The 20,958-nt window shown below is 34.3% G+C and overlaps 1 protein-coding gene across 1 annotated transcript in view; it reads left to right on the top strand.

Annotated features, from left to right (window-relative positions):
- Nucleotides 1–20,958, top strand: part of LRP1B (LDL receptor related protein 1B) — a gene marked incomplete at its 5' end in the record, with an annotated part of 1,526,008 nt that overhangs the window by 1,227,347 nt on the left and 277,703 nt on the right. The window contains 4 exon segments of the mRNA XM_057550915.1: nucleotides 11,362–11,554; nucleotides 12,180–12,305; nucleotides 16,087–16,215; nucleotides 18,386–18,505. Coding sequence (XP_057406898.1) covers nucleotides 11,362–11,554; nucleotides 12,180–12,305; nucleotides 16,087–16,215; nucleotides 18,386–18,505 — 568 coding nt within the window.

Here is a 20,958-nt window from a genome sequence, read left to right as displayed (position 1 = left end):
TTGTTACATTTACTCACTTTGTTTTTACATTTGTATTATTTTTAAATTTTTGTTTTGAATTTCTGCTTCACCTTATAGGCTCCTATTGAATAAAATGAATTTTATTGGGACACATTTTTAAAGCATATTTCTCAATTTTAGGGATTATAGGAATTCAGATTTAACAACCGTGCAAGACTTTTTGCAATTCTAAAAATAAACAGCATTAGAAAAAATATCACTCAAGAAACTGATGACAGTGTTTGCTTCTAAGGAAAAAGATGTGAGGTTGGAAGTTGGAGGTGGGAAGGAGTGTGTGCACAATTATTGTGATTGTTAAAAATAAGTTGAATTGTATGTAAATTATACTCCAGTGAATTTGATTGAAATAGAAAACAATATGCATAATTAAGGAAGGTGTGTATATGAAAGTATACTAAGTCATGCAGCTAGATCCTACAGTAGTTTTTACTGAGTTTTAGGTTTGTTTTTTTTTAATTAATTAATTTATTTATTTATTTTTGGCTGTGTTGGGTCTTCGTTTCTGTGAGAGGGCTTTCTCCAGTTGCGGCAAGCGGGGGCCACTCTTCATCGCGGTGCGCGGGCCTCTCACTATCGCGGCCTCTCTTGTTGCGGAGCACAGGCTCCAGACGCGCAGGCTCAGTAGTTGTGGCTCACGGGCCCAGTTGCTCCACGGCATGTGGGATCTTCCCAGACCAGGGCTCTAACCCGTGTCCCCTGCATTGGCAGGCGGATTCTCAACCACTGCGCCACCAGGGAAGCCCTAGGTTTTTTTTAAAGTATGTCTTTTAATTTGATTAATCAAGAAGAATTTTAGGATGACATTGCCACATATTTATGAAAATTCAGATGCATTTTAATAACTCACATTCCCATCATTCATATACATTTATAAATATATCCATATTTATTAAAGTGACCCTGAGTAGCCTGTGGCTATGTGTGTAACATTTAAAAGGTACAGCATATCAATAATATAATAATATTTTATATTATATTATGATTTTATATACATACAAGTTTTATATTATATAAATAAAATGGTTAAGTAAACATTTTGGATATAACCTTCCATCACAAATCTTTTGTCACTTGTCAGAGAGATATTTAACAAATCAAATGAGGTTTGGATTTTTGTTTTGTTTGTTGGTTTTGGCTAACAATCATAAGAATGTTCAGAACAGCATGGACATCCCTCTCCCTACATACACAACAAGCAAAAATCTTTTATTTCTGGAATTGTAAATCTTGCACCTGCTCAATGTAACTCCATCACCTGCAGTTCTAATACTGAAGGTGATAGGAGTTTCAAGACGGCCAGTGTCCATGTCATATGACTTACTTAATTAAAATAACTGCTTTTCAATTTTACCTCAAAATTAATAGGTAGGCATAATAATATTTGTAACCCTTAGTAGAACTTTCCAGATGACATGAGAGAAAAAAAATAAAACAGAACTCAAGAATTTTGCCAAAGCAGACATTAATTTTACCTCTAAGCATGAGTTTAATGACATGGTAATCTCAGAAGTTGCAAAAGCATTAAATTTACAAATGGAAATCTATTCTAAAAGTTTATTTTAGAATAGTTTGCAACATTTAAAAAAATAAGAATAAAACTCAAAGTATATTTAAGATTCTAAACCCACCTTTACAAACCTATTTAAATCCTATTGCATTCATGCAAAAATACTTATAGCTAACATTTATGAAAAGCTTACTATGTAATCATGATAAGTATTTTATGAATATCATTTAACATTTTCTGAAATTCTATGATAAATATTAATTCCGCTTTTGTCATTTTAAAGATAAGGAAAGAGAGGCCCGGAGAAGTGAAATAATAAGCCCCAGGTCACACAATAAGAGGACGTGCTAGACATGATTGCAAATATTCTAACTCCAGAGTCCAGGCTCATAGTCCTAGGCTAACCTTTCTTTTTAAATGTAGTAAGAGTTAAGTTAATCTGTTTCTGGCCTTCCCCTTGACAGTTGTATTCACATAATCACATACACTGAAAAACAAATATTCATGCATACAAACAGGATGGTATCCTTTCGTGCAGGACAATTTTTTAACTTCTTACAATGGAGCATTTAAAATAATATTTAATTTTTGTTTGATATTCAGTAAATCCTAATTAAAAAAATTAAGACTGGTAATTCAGTATGGCTTGGACATAGGAGGTTTTGACTTAACATATTACTTTGAGTAGCTCTTCACTTTTTCTACTAAAATATTAAAAAGGAGGGTTGTATTTAGACAATGACCTAGAGAGTAACAGTATTGAAATATTTATCAAAGGCATGAATGTGATCCTGAGATTATGTTTACCATTCTTCAGTAAAACATAAATGTTGGTAATACAGTTTTATAAAGAAAAAAGTTTATTTTTCTGTACATAAGCAAATAAAGTACAAAGTTGAGTTCTAAGTTCATATAAATGTACATTAAAAAAAAAAGAAGAGGAAGAAATAACCACAAACACAGGGCAAGAAATAAGCACAAACACAAGGGGAAATGCTTTTTTAATCGCTCATTTATTTATTGATTTGATCAATAAATAATCATTGAAGGCTTCCCTGGTGGCGCAGTGGTTGGGAGTCTGCCTGCCAATGCAGGGTACACAGGTTTGTGCCCTGGTCCGGGAGGATCCCACATGCTGCGGAGCAACTAAGCCCACGCACCACAGCTACTGAGCCTGCACTCTGGAGCCTGTGGGCCACAACTACTGAGCCTGCGTGCCACAACTGCTGAAGCCCGCGCGCCTAGAGCCCGTGCTCCGCAGCGGGAGAGGCCGCCGCAGTGAGAAGCCTGTGCACCTCAGCAAGAAGTGGCCCCTGCTCCCGCAGCTGCAGAGAGCCCACGCACAGCAACGAAGACCCAACACAGCCAAAAATAAATAAATAAAATAAATAAATGTTAAAAAAAATTAAAAAATAATCATTGAATGTTAAATATATTCTATCGTATTTATCTATGGATAGAAATCTATTTATCTATGGAAAAAATACAAGCTCTTATGATATCCTCTGATGAGTGTTATAATGAATGTGTATAGAAACTGTCTGGATATTCAGAAGAAGAAGCCATTTTGCTTTGGGCAGCTGGGAAGGGGTTCCCAAAGGAAGTCACCCTTGAATTGGGTCTCACAATGAATGGTTTTGGAAGGAATTCAAAGCAGAAGGAGCTAACTGAAAAATATATTTAGTTTTTTTTTTTAACGTTTACTCTTTATTGATACAAATCAGCTTATGAATCTCAAACTGTCTAAATATATCTAAATCAGAATTTTGGATAAGCTATAACTTTAATAACTATAATCACATGTGAAGCCAAGACAATCATTATGTTAGTAACTTGCTCAAATTCCATTCAGGAGTGTCTATAACACTTCAGGAATATCACAATTTTTCTTCTCATTAGTTTTCTGTGTGACCTAAGGGAATATATTATCCATCCTCTTTCTTTGGGAAAGGAGCTGAGTCATTACCTTTTACTATCCTATTTTACAGATTAAGAGTCTGAGTCCCAAGAAGCCAAAAAGCTATCCAAGGAAAAATAATGAGCCTCAGAATAGGGTTCTTTCTACTACTTCTCTAATGCATATCTACAGATCTTTTCTCCATCCTCCTCCATGTTCTCTTCCCCCTGAAGGTTTACCTGTGTGGTCAAATGGCTTCCTTGTCCTCTGGCCTTTGGTTGAATGTGATCAACAGAGAGATCAGAAAGAGAGAGTGTGAAATCAAAGTAATTCATTCTCTAATCTCTCTCAGAAGGGTCTGCCTCTCTAACAAAGGCTGGTAACTCCTCTCACACAATAGGCAGTCTTTTCGATGATTGCTGTGAATGTTGTTCTTTTCAAATTTGGTTGGACACTAATGACATTTAGATATTTTATATTTGTTCTGCAAACTCACTCAGGCAAGTTAAATATAGCCATCTATTCTTAAGTTAAATATTTCTCAGTTTTAAGTTGCTGGTTTACCACATCACCATTCTCTCCCAGGCTAAAGCAACTGCAGTTGTTTCTCTGCAATCTGTAACACTTTGTCATGCCTGGCCATGGCAGGGGCCAAGTTTTCATTTCTCATAATGATCAGTTATGATCTTGTCAGTGAGGCAGTCAGCTGGGGTGTTTGGGAAGCTTCCTGTTTACTTGGCTTTTAAATTGTTTGGTTTAACATTTAGCATCTGGGTGTTGGAAATATGTTGTCTGGCTTATAAAACAATGTTTTTATTCCTTGATTAGTTGCCGCGCTTCTACCAATAAAGACCGGTGAAGTTTCAAGGTAGGAAAGACATATTTTTAGTGACTAAATTTCCTGACACATAACTTCAAGTCAATTGAAGTTGAAGTTGTGGATTTCCAATTTAATTGTCCATCTATGAGGACACACGTGAGATTACGTGACTTTGTCAAGAAATACATTATCTGAATGAACATGACTATTTTGAAACATGAACCTATTTATAGGTTCAAGGTTAAAGTGCCTGAAAATTATGCCATAATGGTATATTATTACCACATAACATGGTAGAGTGTAATTTACGAGGACAAAGCTTTTGCATTGTAAATAAAGATGCTGATTAGGCTTGCAAGGTACAGTATTCATGAAATTATGATAAAAATGTTTAATAGGGAGATGAGAAAGTGTAATTTAGTGGATTTCACTTCTCTTTTCCACATTGAACTGTAACGAGTGAAACGTCTAAAGTCAGCTCAATTCTTAGTGGAACCTATTGTACCCTATGAAAGTAACATGCATAATTATAGACTGAGTTTAATGTTGCTTTTTTCCCTTTTCTGTGTGTCAGCAGAAGTAAAGAAGTAAACTACTAAGTTCAATCAGTATTAAAATTTATAAAAATTCCTGTATACCAAATGACTTTTGGTAACAACATAGAAAAACTTTCATTGTCATAAGAATAACTATTCCTTATCCATAAAAAATAACTTTTTATTTATGTTTAACTAACATAATTTATTTTTCATTCTTAGTGATTTAGCAATGCTTACTGAATGTCTATTTTGTTCACATAAAATATACTGAATAGAAAAAGGGTGCAAAGAGATTACTACTGTTCCTAACTTGAAGGAGCATAGATTTAATAATAAGGACAGCACGTACACATCTGCTAATATCAAAGAGTTTCTCCTGTCTCTTTAACCAAGGCAAATTTTATATATAAAATTTAATTCAGATCTTAGTTGCTTTGGGTCTGAAATAGCCTCAAATTATTGAGTAAATCTGTGACCTTGGGCTGATTACATAAGCTTGTTAAGCTTCAATCCTCATCAATAAAAGGTGGATTGGAATAGTATCTACCATATAGGGTAGAGTGAGATTAAATTTGGTATGATACATACAATACATACGCATCCTGTACGTTGTAAGCATTCATGAAGTGTTAGCTCTTATTGTTTACTAAAACAATGGTAAAAGGATGATTGAATGAATGAATGAGTGACGAAAACCCTTGTGGGTTCTGGTAGAAAGGGAAATAGAGAGTCCTTAGTTTGTAAATACTCTCCGAATCTTTGTATTCTTCACCTTTCTTGCTCAAAATATCAAAAGTATTATCCTTTGTCTGGAAGAATGCAGTTGATCTTAACTGGTGTCCCTGAAACTCTTTTTGTTCTTATCTGATCTAATCTCTACACCAGAGGCAAAATAATCTTTCCGAACAAATAATGACCTTAAAGTGCTTAAAAAAATTTTTTAAATTTACCGTTACTTTCAGAACAGAACTCAGACTCACAACCTTGGCCTATAGGAAGGAAGGTCCTACATATTTGCCCTTCTGGTCTTTCTCACCAGGCTCATCATGGGATCCTCTCCCCAGATGTCTGAGTGTTAATAATGCTCACTTAACCTTTGCTCCTTTTCCCAGCATTTCATGTTCCCCCTTCCTCTTGCCTTTTGCACCATGTATTCCCTCTGCCAAAAGCTTTTCCTTCTCTTTCCCGTCCTACCCCCTATTCATCCTTCCTTTTCTCAGGAAAATCTTCCCAGAAAGCACAGTATAGAAGTTATCATTTTCTTAACCAGCAATCTTTATTATGTTGATTCAAAAGAATAGTTACTGAAATTTAAAGCAGATATAAATCTTAAAGCCTGGCTCTTCAAAAAGGAAAAAGTAAAACTGTCTTAATCAGCTCCGGCTGCTCTAACGAAATACCATAGACTGGATGGTTTAAACAATAGACATTTATTTCTCAGGGTTCCAGGCTGAGAAATCTGAGATCAGCATGCCAGCATGTTTGAGCTCAAGTGACAGACCTCTTTCTGGCTTGCAGCAGCTCCTTTCTCGCTGTGTATCCTCACATGAAGGAGAACAAGAGAGATCTTTTCCTCTTCGTATAAGGACACTAATCCCATCACAGAGACCTCACCTTCATGACCTCATCTAAACTTAATTACCTCCCAAATGTTCCACCTACAAGTATCACATGGTGGGTTAAGATTTCAACATATGAATTTTGGGGAGACACAAACATTCAGTCCATAACATTGTTACAGGTGATCTTTTATACTCATGAAATATTGACTAGGGAATAACATGTTATTTCCAAAGAAATACAAATGAGGAATATTAAATTAAACTCGTACACTTACTAAATATCAGCCATCTTTTCAGATTTCCAATAGGGCAGAAAAGTGCATTTTAGCTTTAGTTTTCCCCATGCTCCAGTGTGTGTGTGTGTGTGTTTGGAAGGGTGGAGGTTAGGTGAAAACCACTATTATACAGCAATGTGACCTGCACTTAGATTAGTAAAGTTGTTCTAAGCACAGGAGAACATATGGAAGATTTATCTTGTCCCTCTGTAATATAAGATGTTCTAATGTATGACAGGTCAAGAAAGACATCTTTTTCCCCGCTTTAAAGAGGTTGAAGATTGGAGATAGTTGCTTTTTTTTAAGTTAAAATTTTAAAATTGATTTTACTTGTATCTCGAAACTTTGGAGTGCTCATGTGCCTGTCAATTTGTAAAGAAAAATATATATATATATTCTTTAATCCAAAATGATAAGTAATTAGATCTGTGTGGTAAGATTATTATTTATTTTCTTTTGTACTTTTCTCTGTTTTATAATTCTTGTTTTTTAAAGTGAGCTCCCAAACAGCAGCATCAACAACACCTGGAAGTTTGTTAGAAGTGAAGAATCTGAGGTTCCACTCCTAACCTAGTAAATCAGAATATGAATTTTAACAAATCTCAAAGTGAATTGCATGTACATTAAAACTTGAGAAATGTTGCTCTATAGAACAGAAATTACTTATATATTCAGAATAAAAATGAAGTAATTGTTTTTATAAGAGGGTAATTACCAGTTAATTCAGAATGAATGAGGAAAAATTTGGGAAATCAGGAAGATGACATTGCTAATTACCTTATAATAATTTAGAATTTGATATAGGATGGAGTAAAGAGGGGGGACTATTTTTTTTTTTTAACTACCACATTCCCAAGACTATCTGTTTTCTCCAAACCACATCGATTTTAGTAGTCAGTAAATGATTTAATCCTAGAATGTATTAATTCCTAAGAAGGCAACATGTGGCACCAGGAAGGGTATTTTCCAAATATTTGTTTCTTCGTGACCATTCCCATGCAGTCATCATTCCTGTGAAAATTCCTTTTTTATTTATTTTTTCTGATTACAGGGAAGAGTAATCTAGCTAGGTCTCTGCTTGGCATATTTAATATTCCAAGGCAAATAATCAAATTGATTTATTTCTATAAAAATATTACTATTGAGGTTTCTAAATTTGATTTTTATACAAAAATGATTATTTTATAACAGATCTGGAGGCAAAAACCACAAAAGTTAATATCAAACTTATCTCTGACAGCTAAATTAAATAAATACAAACATATATGTATATATACATATGTATATATGGCAATATAAGATTTTCAAAACATTTCTATATATATCCTTATAACAGCCCTGTGAAGTTGTTGAAGCAGGTTTTAATCAGCCCCATCTTAAAGATGAGCAAACTAAAATCAAAAAAAAAGTGAAACATCTTCCCCAAATCTGCTCTGCTCAAGAATGACCATGCTGCCATTTGAATGTCGGCCTTCTGAGCCCTTCCCGTTATACCACAATGGTTCCTAAAATGGAGATAACTGAGTAAATTCTATAGTTCTGAATTGGATGTTGATTATCAAGCCCTCCTGATTAGGATGTTGATAAGGCAAAAAGCCCATTTCTTTATTCTAAGTATGCCACGATGTCTCTATTCACGTAATTTGTCCACAATAGGGAGGCAAAGCTTTCTTCTAAATGAAACCAAACAAAATACAATAAACTACATCAATGCCTTTAAAGCTGTTTGTTGAAGTTTTTGCTGCCTTAGAGGCAAATTCTTGTAGATTTCTTCGCTTCTCTAAGGCTTAAGGTCCTTTTTTTCCTCTCTTCTTTTGAATGTTTACTGTTCTATTCCTAAAATTATGTCTCATCTCTTTGCTACAAGAGAAAACTCATATTGGTGTTTCTTTTCTAGAAATCTGAGCATTTCATTCAACTAACAAGGGTATGCTCACATTTAAACCATCCCTCTCTTCATTCACTAATTTGCTAAAGAGTTCAGAGGAACTATTTGGATAGGTCACCTATGGATTGGATTTAGAAGGAAAAGCAAAGTAAAATGACTAGACAATAAAAACATCTATTTTCTGATGTATCCTGTCCTTCCAAATGTAGTTGCAGTCCCATATATTTACTTAATGTTACTTCTGAAAATATTTTAAAGAAATTTTTGGCCTTTATTTAAAAAAAATTATTTAGATCTGATTGACATGCACTAAAATGTAAATATTTAAAGTTTAAAAGTCTTCACACACACACACACGCACACACACACACAAACACCCATATTATCTGTGAGTCCACCATCACATCAAGATAATGAGCATATCAATGACCCCAACACATTTCTTCATTTCCCTTTTTAATCCTTTTTCCACCCTACCGCTTCCCACTCTGTCCACAGGAAACACTGGGGTTTTTTTTCACTACAGATTTGTTTGCATTTTGTAGAAGTTTATATGAATGGTATCATATACCTTGTACTCCCTTTTGTCTGGCTTCCTTCACCCAGCATAATTATTTTGAAATTTATCCACAGTGTTACATACATCAATAATTCATCCTTTCTTTTTTTTTTTTTTCTCAGTAGTATTACATTGAATGTGTTAAGGAAAAAATATCCATGACTCCTATTAAAACGATAAAGCGGACTTTATTCAGGACTATCAGGATAGGTATAGAGACAACTGCAGTGGGGTTTTGCAATAGAGAAGAGGGATTGAGCTCAACTCTAAATACAAGGAAAAGTAGAAATTTATAGCCAGGGAGTGAATGGGCTGTGAGTGGATGGACAATTACTAAGAGGAAATATCAGAGGTAAGGGAGGATTTTAATCAGCCCCATCTTTAAGATGAGCAAACTAAAATTCAAAAAAAAAGTGAAACATCTTCCCCAAATGCACTAAACTGACCTAACAAGATTCTTGGTGAAGGCAGGCCTAGGTGATCTATCAGACTTTGTCTGACCCACAGTATGAATGCTTTTTATTTTTGTTTTCTTGCCTAATTATACTGGCTAGAAATTCTAGGACAATGTTGGGTAGAAGTAGTAAGAATGATTATTCCTGTCTCATTCCTAGTTTTATTTCTATTCATATTTTTAGTCTGAGTTTCTATCAGGAATGCATATTAGATCCAACCAATAAATTCTCTGCATTTACTGAGATCTTCATATGAGTTTTCTTATTTTGTGTGTTATACTGATAGGATTTAAAAATGTTAAATAACTCTGTATTCCTTGGATAAAACTCACTTCATCATTATGTGTTTTCCATTTTATTGATATCAAAGAGCCATCTTTTAGTTTCATTGATTTTCCTCTGATTTTTTCCTGTTTTCTATTTCCTTGCTGTCTCTTCCGATTTTTATTTTGTTTTCCTTTATTTTGGATTTAACTTAACATTTTCTCTTCTACTTTCTTAAGGTGGAAGCTGAGGTCACTGATTTGTGACTTTTCTTAGTTTTCATCTTTTTTTCCATAGTAGTTTAGTGGTAAAATTTTACATATTACCATTAAAATTCTTGAGCTTTCTTTTGGGAAACAGTTAAGCTACCTGGAATGAGTTTGATCCTTTCAGGATTTGCTGTTAAGGTTTGAGAGACTGAAGTAGAACAGAGTTTAGGGTTAATTATTCCCCGCTGCTGAGCCAAGACCCTTCCAAGTACTCTACTCAGAGTCCCATGAATTAGAAAGATTTTAAGTCTGGTTGGCGTTAGCAAGTGTGATTCTTGGACCCACGTAAATTTTGGAAACTCTTCTCTCTAATCCTTTTGCATGCCTCTTTCACCAGAGTGCAGTAACTCTCTCACATACATAGGCATGTGCTTAAAACTCCAGAAGGACCCTGTGCAGATATCCAGAGTCCTCTCTCTGTTGCCTTCTCCTCTCCAACACTCTGCCTTGTGAGAGCTAACCATATTACCCTCCCGTAACTCTCAGATATATCCACTCAGAGAGTTCCCTGGACTCTGTTGGGTTTCTTTGCACTGTGTTGCTACCTGGAATCTGTCTCAGGCTATAAACTGTGGAGGTTATGGGACTCAGGTGGTTTATTTCCTGTTACTCAGGAATCACTGTCCTTCCTTACCTGATATCCAATGTGTTGAAAAGCCTCCTTTTATATATATGTGTATATATATATATATATATATATATATATATATTTTTTTTTTTTTTTTTTTTTTTTTTTTTTTTTTTTAGTTGTTTTATTGAGAAGGAAAATCTGTACCCTTTTACTTCATCTTGGTCTGAGTGAAACTTTTTGGTCTTTGCTTTTAAACTTTTATTGCCAATACATGTATATCTGGTTAACTTATTCATGTTGTAAGCTTCCTAAAGGAATAACCTGGATCAGTTGAACTATATATTCTGTATATAGTTCTGAGAGCTTAGTGAGTGTTTACTGTATATCTAAAGATTTCTTAATAATGATAAATAAATGTTTAGTACTAATAGTCTCATATTGTTGTCATGATAATTTTGGTTTATAATGCTAAAAAGACACAACTGCTTAAACAAACTGAATGGTTATTAAATAGAAATATACTGCAAAATATTAAGTAAACATTGCAAAAGCTAAGGATGGTTAAGACATTTAAAATGAACTATAAACACATTATGATAGTACATTTAGTGAAATGTATTTTTATCTGATTATTTCAATAATCAGAAATAATCTTAATCTCTCTTTTTTCTTTTGAGCAAAAATAGATGTGGATATCTTCGTTTAAAAAAATATGATATTTTGCTTTATTCCAGGTGATTGTCAAATCTGGGCCAGGGACTTTTCTCAGTTTGGCTGTGTATGACAATTATATCTTCTGGTCAGACTGGGGAAGAAGAGCTATCCTGCGTTCCAACAAGTACACGGGAGGAGATACAAAAATTCTTCGTTCTGATATTCCACATCAACCAATGGGTATCATAGCTGTTGCCAGTGACACCAATAGCTGTAAGTTACAATATTTATTTGTAAGTTACAAATATATTTCTCAATTATATAATCTCTCAAAAAACGTATTTATGTTTTTAAGTAATAGTTGGATTTTGTTGTCTTACTGTTTCTGGGGCTAGTGTTCAGGCTTTGACTATCTAATATATTGAAATTATCTGAAAGTTTTATGGAAAATTTTGTAGTTCTTAATTTATCACCAGAGGAACAATTCATTTTTAATTATTTGCTTCTGGATTTCTATTTCATACTTACTCCTCATATTTTTGAACATTCAAATCATTTCCAAGAAAATAATACTTGTTGATAAACAAGCTTTGCATCTGGCCTTAAAATTTTTTTAATCACTGGAATACCTACAAAATTGCAGTCTGCAGTATGCATGTGGTTTCTAGAGGTACTAGTGCGTTTAATGACAAATATGTTAGAAAATGTAGAGATTTGTTACATATTTTTAATGTTCTTATCTTTTGGAATATTTAGATTTGTTTCAAAATCCCAAATCTTCCTTGTTCATGAGATATTTTTGAGAGATTGAGGCTGTCTAACAGTTTACTGTTAATCTATATTAACATAGACTAGGAATTCAATATAAAATATCACCAGTAAAACCTGTTCATTGCAGGTGAACTTTCTCCATGTGCGTTACTGAATGGAGGTTGCCATGACCTGTGCCTTTTAACTCCTAACGGAAGAGTGAACTGTTCCTGCAGGGGGGATCGAATATTGCTGAATGACAACAGATGTGTGAGTAAGTAAAGAGGATTGAAATGTGATATAACTGCTCAAAATGGCACACATGGACCTTGAAATTGTTTGAGTATATTTATGAAGTTGTACTCTCTTCCAGTATTAGAGGCCTGGTTGTCTTATCTCTCCATACTAAAAAGAACTCAGTTTACCATGCTACCTATAGCACTATGTGATAGGTAATGATAACCCAAACAGTGAAATATGTTATGTCCCTCTGATTCTGGGCTGGAAGGTGTTGGATTAGCTAGAGAAATACCTGCAAGCAATGATCATCTGAAAACTCGTGTTTATGACTTTGAGGATTCAGTCAATAGCGAAATTAATTAAAGCTGAAATAAAGCAGTGTACAGGCAGTAGCTTAGTAGCTTTGTAGTAAACCCATTCACAGTCCATCAGACTATGTAAATGAGAAAGAATGGCTCACACAGCTTATTTGTAATCATTTCCAAACTGTTAATTAAAAATGTAAAATTGCAGCCTCGCATGATGTTTATATCTCCCAAAGGCATTACAATCTTTAATTAGTACCATTACAGTAAATACTTATTAACAGCTAAGTTTCCAAAACTGTTTCCACTATAAATAAGGGTTCAAGTGTTCCAATACTGCCATGAAAAATTAGCCAGCAACATAAAAAGGGTTAATTTCTCTTTAATATTAAGACTATTCATGAGTAAGAAAGATGGGAGAAAAGCATCTTGGAAAATTGGAAATTGGTGACCTCACTCTTAGGATGTGTCAATTTTTGACATTTTTTTTTTCTCCTCATCTCATATATTTCATCTTAGAAAATCAATAAAGCTGGATATATCTACATTATAAAAATAAGTATCATAAGCTGTAAGTATTTTTCATCTTTAGTCTTCTGTTGGTCTTTATATACCAAGAGGATGTTCTCTTTTGCCTGTTCTTTATTTTAATATGAGCACTTTGTCATCGTTTTCTTTACTTTGAAAACTACTGCACATAATGCAAGAACATATACGTATTTTCTCACTTTGCAAATTGGTACCAAACCCAAAAGGGCATCTCTTAGCAAAAGAAGTAAAAGACTTTTATTTAAGAATATGCCAAAGAAAACAAGGGAATGATGTAATTGGTCAGAAGATAGCAAATTTCAATAATTTGGGCCACAAATTCCCACATTTCTTCATCACCTAACACTTCCCTGAATTGCTCACGCAATTGCTTAAACTCTCTCTTTCAGTTTGCCTTTGTGGTTTCCTCTGTAATGGTCTGGATCTGATGCTATCTGTAAGCCTGGAGTTTTAGCCATGCATTAGAATCACTCATGTTTCTTTCACAGGTCACTACAGGCCAGTAGTAAACCAATGCCTTTACTCAGAACAGCAAAGCTTATTTGTATACAGAGGATGCCTGTCATTGCTGAAAAATAGATTAGATACATTTGTCCCTACTAAGCCACCTGCTTCTCACTATTGATGAGAGGGAATGACTCAGACAGAAAACTATAGTTTGAAACAAGCATAGTTGTATTCACATAGAACTGTAGAGTGATATTGGATTCCTCAGAGCTGACAAATCTTTACAGAAGTATCTTGTATCCACTGTGCATTCATATTGAAATCCTGTGGTCCAGCAGAGAGATTGAAAAGTAACTCTTGGCTTCTTCTTGTCAAATCCATCTTTAGGAAATGAGGATGTTTCTGGCATATCTGTGTCGACCTCTGAATTAGTTCACCCAGAGCAGTTTATGAATGTTAATGGCAGCATTACAGGGGTGAAGGACCATTTACTAACACCTACCTGAGGGCAAAGGAAGGAAAAACCATTTGTTGTCATAACTGTTGACAAAAAGATTAGGCAATTCCATTTTACACAACATTGCTAACCTTATTAAAACCCATAACAGAAATAAGAATAGCAAATATAATTAGATGAAGCAATTACCTTGTAAGAGAATTGAGGATAGCTGAACCACATTTTTTGTTTCTAGAAAGAGGCAGAAAATACTCAGTACTATTTCTTCAAATGAACATACCTAAGCAAGAATTGTGCCCATACAATGTTTGTTTTTTCATGATAAACCATATTTATCATGAATAATTTTCATTTTTTCCTTAAAGGCACAATGATTATAAAAGCAAAATACGATATTTGCCATCATAACAATTAGCTTCACTGGAAATGAGAAATTAAACAGGATATGTTTAAAGTAGACAAAATAAGTTAGGAATTCTAATGGACTCTCAGTAAATGGATGAATTTTGTTCAGTTCATGATCTAAGGTGATTGTGTGCAGTAATGTCAGCACTCTTCTTAAAGACAATAATTCTTTAAAGTTAATGATATTTTTAGATTCTTAATTCCTTGTTGCTTCCTCTAAAATGGCATTCTACCTTAGCTACTGACCAGTGAAGTTTAGACTGCACCAAGAAAAATAAAATTACCTTTAGAGAGGGGTGCTATCATTTAAAGAGTTAAATTATAAGTCTTTAATAGGTAGATAAGATAGATATTCTAGTAAAATGAGTTAAATTCTAGGATAATAAAGAAATAAAACACTAGAAACTTCAAACAGTATTTGTGGCTGTTTAATTGATTATTCCTGAAATAAATCCTAAAAACTGATTGTAAATGATAAAATTAAGCTATGTTACCTGCATTAGTAGAAATAAATGAATTCTAATTACCTCCAACATAATTAATATGACTGACTTTCACTGCACAATTTTTCAACAAGCAATGGAATGAGTACATGCAAGCGAATAGCACGTAATACAACCAAAACATTGCATCCGAAAAGTTTGCTAGTAAATCTATTATTTAAGAATAAAAATAAGTCTGTTTTCCCCAAGAGAGGTCTTTCTAAGACAAGGGTAACATACTGGCACTCCAGGGATGAAACCTAACTGTAGAAAAGCTTTTTGTCCTCATGGCTGTTGCCCGGTACTCACAAGTTGGGCAAACCACATAAAAACTCAGGCTTTTAATGTCTTATAAAAATCCTGACATTTAGAAGTGGGACAATATGGCAGTGGTCCACTGGAGCCCATAAGCATCTGGTGCACATGCTTTCCAGTTTATCATTGTCCTCCACCAGCACTTCCTACAGATTCCCATGCATTTCAAGGAGTAGGTACTGATCATGGGTAGCAGGAAGAGAGGGTCTGCTCCCTGGTACTTCTCACCATGGATAGAGCAAGAGGCTAATGAAAGTAATTTCAGCAATTCCAGTACTTCTGATTGATAGAAACTGCTACAGAGATTTCTTCAGCAGGTAGTTGGGGAGGAAGACCAGTTGGAGGTGAGATTTGAGATGAATAAATTCAAGCATTCAAAGATAAGAACTCTATATACTGGAAAATTTCAATGTATTGAAGAATATATGAGATTTCAATAAGAAAATACAAAAACACTCTCAGTATGTACAGAGCTTATTTAACTGGCTCTTTTTAAAAATTTATTTTTAACATACACTGTTAAGCAAGGTTCATAAATATAGTCCCCCAGATTTAAACCCCTCCTTCTCTCCACACATGTACAGTCACCAAATAATTAACAAAGTACACAAACAGTCATAAAAGAAAAATAAAGTCAGGCAATTCCCAAAAATTTGCAAAGGGAAGTTGAAGACAACACAATAAAAAGTGTCCCTCTTAATTTTTTTGTAAAGAAATGCCATAAACCACTGTCCTTTATTAATTTTATATTTAGATAAATTTTAGTTTATTTTTATAATTAAGATTAAGGGAAACAATTGTTATGACATCAAAAATGTTTGTTATTGTATAAAACGTTGGCTTTTTTCCTTTCAGCTAAAAATTCTTCCTGCAATATTTATTCAGAGTTTGAGTGTGGAAATGGAGAATGTATTGATTACCAGCTCACCTGTGATGGCATTCCTCATTGTAAGGATAAATCAGATGAAAAACTGCTCTACTGTGGTGAGTTTCCAATGTATGATTTACTCATTTCAGAATGTAATTCTTTTTATAGTTTTTGGTGTGATTGTCTCCATTTGGTTTATGTGTATGATTTCCTTAATGCCTCTCATTAACATGTAGATCTAAGGCAAATGATTTGGCTTTGTTCTTATTCAAATGGGGCACCATATTGCCTACCCAAAACACATGATATTCATTGAAGAATTTCCTCATGGTTTTCCATGCATGAAGTATAAATTTAAATACAGCAGGAGCCTGTCTTTTGAGCTGCTTCATTATTCATCATTAGCAAAATGTGTTAGGCTTACATTCCTAAAAATATGTCAGAAATATCAGTTATTGGGTAGATATTGCAGGTTTATTCTGCAGCAAAAGTCCACCATCAGTCAATAGTATGTTGTGTTGATATCGAAGTCTTATTCATTCTATTTTTGCCTCCAGGATTGTCCCAGAGCTAGTGTCCTTAGGTACAAAGGCTGATTGCTTTAGCCACGGTCCCCATTAAGTATGGAATTCTACCATCTGTGTCTCTGTAGGTGATACCAAGTGGTAGTCAACCTTTCCTTCTCCCTTGGAAGTAGACTGGCTTTTGGACCCTAGTAAGCAACTGTTATTTGCCTTCACTGCAACAATATTTTTCCTGAAAGTTTGTGTCTATGCAATCATTAATAGTTATTATAGAATTGATCCAGATTATTTCTAAATTAGTCTGATTTATTTCTGTGCTGTAATACAATAGTACTGGTATTATATGCTCTGCAAAATTTAGGAATCTATATCTGGAATTGCTATATTTGGCTTCTATTTTTCTCCTTTGTTTTCTTATATTAGAGAAAGTTAAAACAAGAGGAGGATGGATTTTGGGAAATTTATGTCACGCTTTTACATTGCAGAATAAACACCCTTGGTTAAAATGACAGTCAAATGTAATTTGTCCATAATTTGTATGTAACTGAAATCTTAGGGAATTTACCTCAAATGACATGTTTGCTTGAACCAACAGCTATATCCTGTACACCATGAAAATATTAAAGCATATAAAAATGTAATAATAATCAACTTACAAATTCACATTATTATGAATTGGCTTGAGAATATATTTCACCTTATTTTTATCTTCTTAGAAGGCAGGTAATATTTGTGTGAGAAGGGGTTAGCAAACTTTTTCTGTAAAAGGTCAGCTTGTATTATAGGTTTTGTGGGCCATATATAATCCTGTTACATATTCTATTTTTTTAACAATCCTTTAAAACTGTAAAAATCATTCTTAGCTTCAGAGCCATATAAAAACAGGCTGATAGGCTGCATTTGGCCTGCAGGCTATAGTTTGACAATCTCAGGTATAGATTCCAGACTTTAGAATCGCACTTGAGGTTAAATCTTTGTTCCCAAACGTACTAGTGTGTGACTAGCATGAACAAGGGTACTGACTTCTCTATGTTTTAGTTTCTCACTACCAAGCAAATCTAGATGGGGTGATGGTTGGGAGCATTAAATAAACAAATGTACATTTACATATGCTCAATATAGAGCCTGGCACAAAATTACTTTTCAGTAAATGACAGCTATTATTATTGTGAGTGGTACCTTCTGCCCCAAATCAGAAAATGTCAGGAGACTCTCATTAAGGTAAATAGAATTCAGAGGCAATTATTATTCTTCTTAGAAAATTTGGATAGACATTTTAAGATGATTTCTAAGAGAAATTTATGGATAAGTAGGTGACTCTTGGATTCACTGATTCAGGGATACATGTTTCAACACTTTTTTCCTTGTTTTAAAATCCTTGTGGGGTACAAAGGAGAGAGGGGATAGGTGTTGGTGTGCCTTTATTACGTTGGAGGTAGAGACTCATTTCTTCAGACTTGAGTATGTGATACATGTTTATTTCTACTCTAGCTTACAGAAATGCCAGAAACAATAATGTGAGTATAGTTTGATGAGGTCTCCGAGTATGAATCACTGAGGTTAAAATAGTCAGAAAGGCTTTTTACTGCATGAACTACTTGATAACGCACAGATATTCTAACCCAGAACTTGGATGCCACACGGCACTTGTTTTATAGATCCACAATCCGGTTATTGTGAATGAGATCTCATCTGTGATCTTCTTTTTGTAAAAATAGTTCTATAAGCCCTCCAAGTATGCGTTTTTACTTTTCTGTGTAAGAAAACAGAAGCTGTCGAAGAGGTTTCAAGCCCTGCTACAATCGTCGTTGTGTTCCTCACAGCAAGTTATGTGATGGTGGAAACGACTGTGGAGACAACTCTGATGAATTAGACTGTAAAGGTAAACACATATTGTATCAGCCTCGGAATATTATCATGCCAAGTGTTTCCTAAACTCTTCCAAAGTGTGTTCCTGAGAGCACTATGGTTTCCCCCTTTTGATACATAACAACAATTAGCATCTATGGACCATACTTTGGTAAATGCTGTTGGAGGGGAGTTACTAGAGTCAACTGAAAATTATGACTATATTTTCTGTTTCTATCTCTTTCTTTGCTCACTTCAAAATTCTTTCTCACCTTTTCAGTTCAAACACCCTATTTATGGGGCATTTCTACCAGAATGTATAATACTGAATCTCCTGCTCCAAAATGTTCCCCTTAATTGCTTAATTCTCTCTCCTACCCATGCTCTCATCATTTTCCTACTTATTGGACAGGAAACCTTGGTACTACCTTTGGTTCCTCCTTCCACCATGTTCTATCACCCACATGTCCAATCATCAACAAATCTTCCAATTCTTTGAGATATATTCCCCTTCAATCTACTTTGAGCCTGGATTAACAAAGTAGCCCTTTTATTGGTCTCCCTGTTTTTACTCTTTCCAGTAAATCTGAATTTCTAGTCATGCTAAAACAATTTAACATTTTACCATAGTAACTACTGTGACACATCAGCAACCAGACTACCTGGGATAGAACCCCAGCCCCACCACTAACTGCATGACTTTGGATAAGGTACTTAACCAACCCGTGGCTCAGTTTCCCAAGCTGTAAGAAAAAGAGACAATAGTTAAAAAAGTATATCAGTATTAGAATAGAACTTGACATATAGTAAATGCTATGTAAACATTTACTTTTTTATCACTTCCCAGATAAAGCATCCCAATGTTTGCAGAATAAGTGACAAGTTTTTAGTCTGACATTTAAGGTCTCCTAAAACCTGGACCCAACAGATCTTTCCAAACCAATTTACCTTTAAAAATCTTTCCATCCATTGAAATACTTTATTGGTAAAATTCATTAAAGACTGAGACAAAATATTTGTAAGTTCTATGTGTGCCTTCAAGTAGTTCAAACTCTAAGTGAAAGATAGTCATTTAAACAGGTGAAGATGAATGTCAGGTGCTATGATTGCACTATTAAGAACACAGTTTTGTTTTGTGTTTTTGGGCTTGGAAGTATCCTGAAAGGTTTCATAGACTAGATTAAATTTAAGCTGAGTCTTAAAGTATAAATAAGGTAGAATGATCAAAATAGAAGAGAATTCCAAGTAGAAGGACCAATAATGAAAACTGCAAGTAATTTGATATGGTTAGAGCCAGATTGCATATTGGGGAGTGGTGAAAAAAATGAGGCAAGTTAGAAGAAAGAACCAGGAAATGAAGATTTTTTTTGGTGCCATGTTAAAGAACATGACCTTTATCTTGCAGTCAACAGAAAGTTTAAAAAAAGGGGAAAAAAAACCTATGAATTTTAGAATGAAAACTCTAATACTGAGATCAGAAGGACAAAACAGTAGCCTATTACAGCAGCCAAAACTAAGAATAAAGAGGAGAGAGACAGATATAACAGCATTTTAAAAGGTAGCATAACAAGTCTTTTGTGGTAATAAACATGGAGGAAGCATGGGAATAGAGGAGATACGTGTGTGTGTGTGTGTTTTGTATGCTTTTAAAATATTATTTGTTTTCATTAATTTTTAAATTTATTTTTGTGTGCCTTTTGTTTGTGTGAGATGGGGATAAGATAATAAGAATAGTCCACATTCTGAGGTTGGAGCACCTGTAGACATTCAGATGGAACTGTTTGAAAGGTATATAGGTAAATATAGATCTGGAGCTCAGGTAGTAGGTTTAGATCAGAAGTATTGATTTTGGACTTCTTAAAGAGAGAGAGCTCAAAGGATGTATGGTGTAATAGTTGTTTTAAGGGAGTGCATCAGAATGACCTGTTCAAAATGAAAGATACTAATATAAAAAGGAAAAGTACACCACAGGACTAATAAAAAGAGCTTCACAAGAAATTATTTTTTCAAGAAAGGAGGAAAAGTTCACGTTAGAGAGAAGGCAAGACGGCATGCATAGACTGGAGTGTCCACTGTAATTGGCAAATAGAAGATAATCTCTTGCTTGCCTTCAAGAGAGTCAGTTCAGTGCAATGGCAAGGAAAAGCCAGATCACATTGGATTGAAACAGAATATGAATGGTGAAAGAGTAAAGACAGTGAATACAGATTATTCTTTAAAAAGGTTAATGGTAAAGAAAAGATGTGTGAGGTACAGTTGTAACAAGAAGGCTATAAGTTGAGGAAGAGGGCAGAATGTGTACAAATTATTTTGTAGCTGATAAAGGACTGAGAAGTTACTCTGCTGTCTTAGACTATATATGACCTTGGCCAAACACTTGAGTAGCTTACTATCTAAGTTGACACTGTAGTTTAGGAAGAGCCAAGTACATTTGAAAATTAAGTCAACTATTGTTTCATATTATTTATAAAATATTAAAAATGATAA

This window comes from Balaenoptera acutorostrata, chromosome 8, assembly GCF_949987535.1.
Source record: "Balaenoptera acutorostrata chromosome 8, mBalAcu1.1, whole genome shotgun sequence".
Lineage (NCBI taxonomy): Eukaryota > Metazoa > Chordata > Mammalia > Artiodactyla > Balaenopteridae > Balaenoptera > Balaenoptera acutorostrata.
The sequence above is the reverse complement of the archived record's forward strand: the minus strand, read 5'-3'. Positions and strand labels throughout refer to the sequence as shown.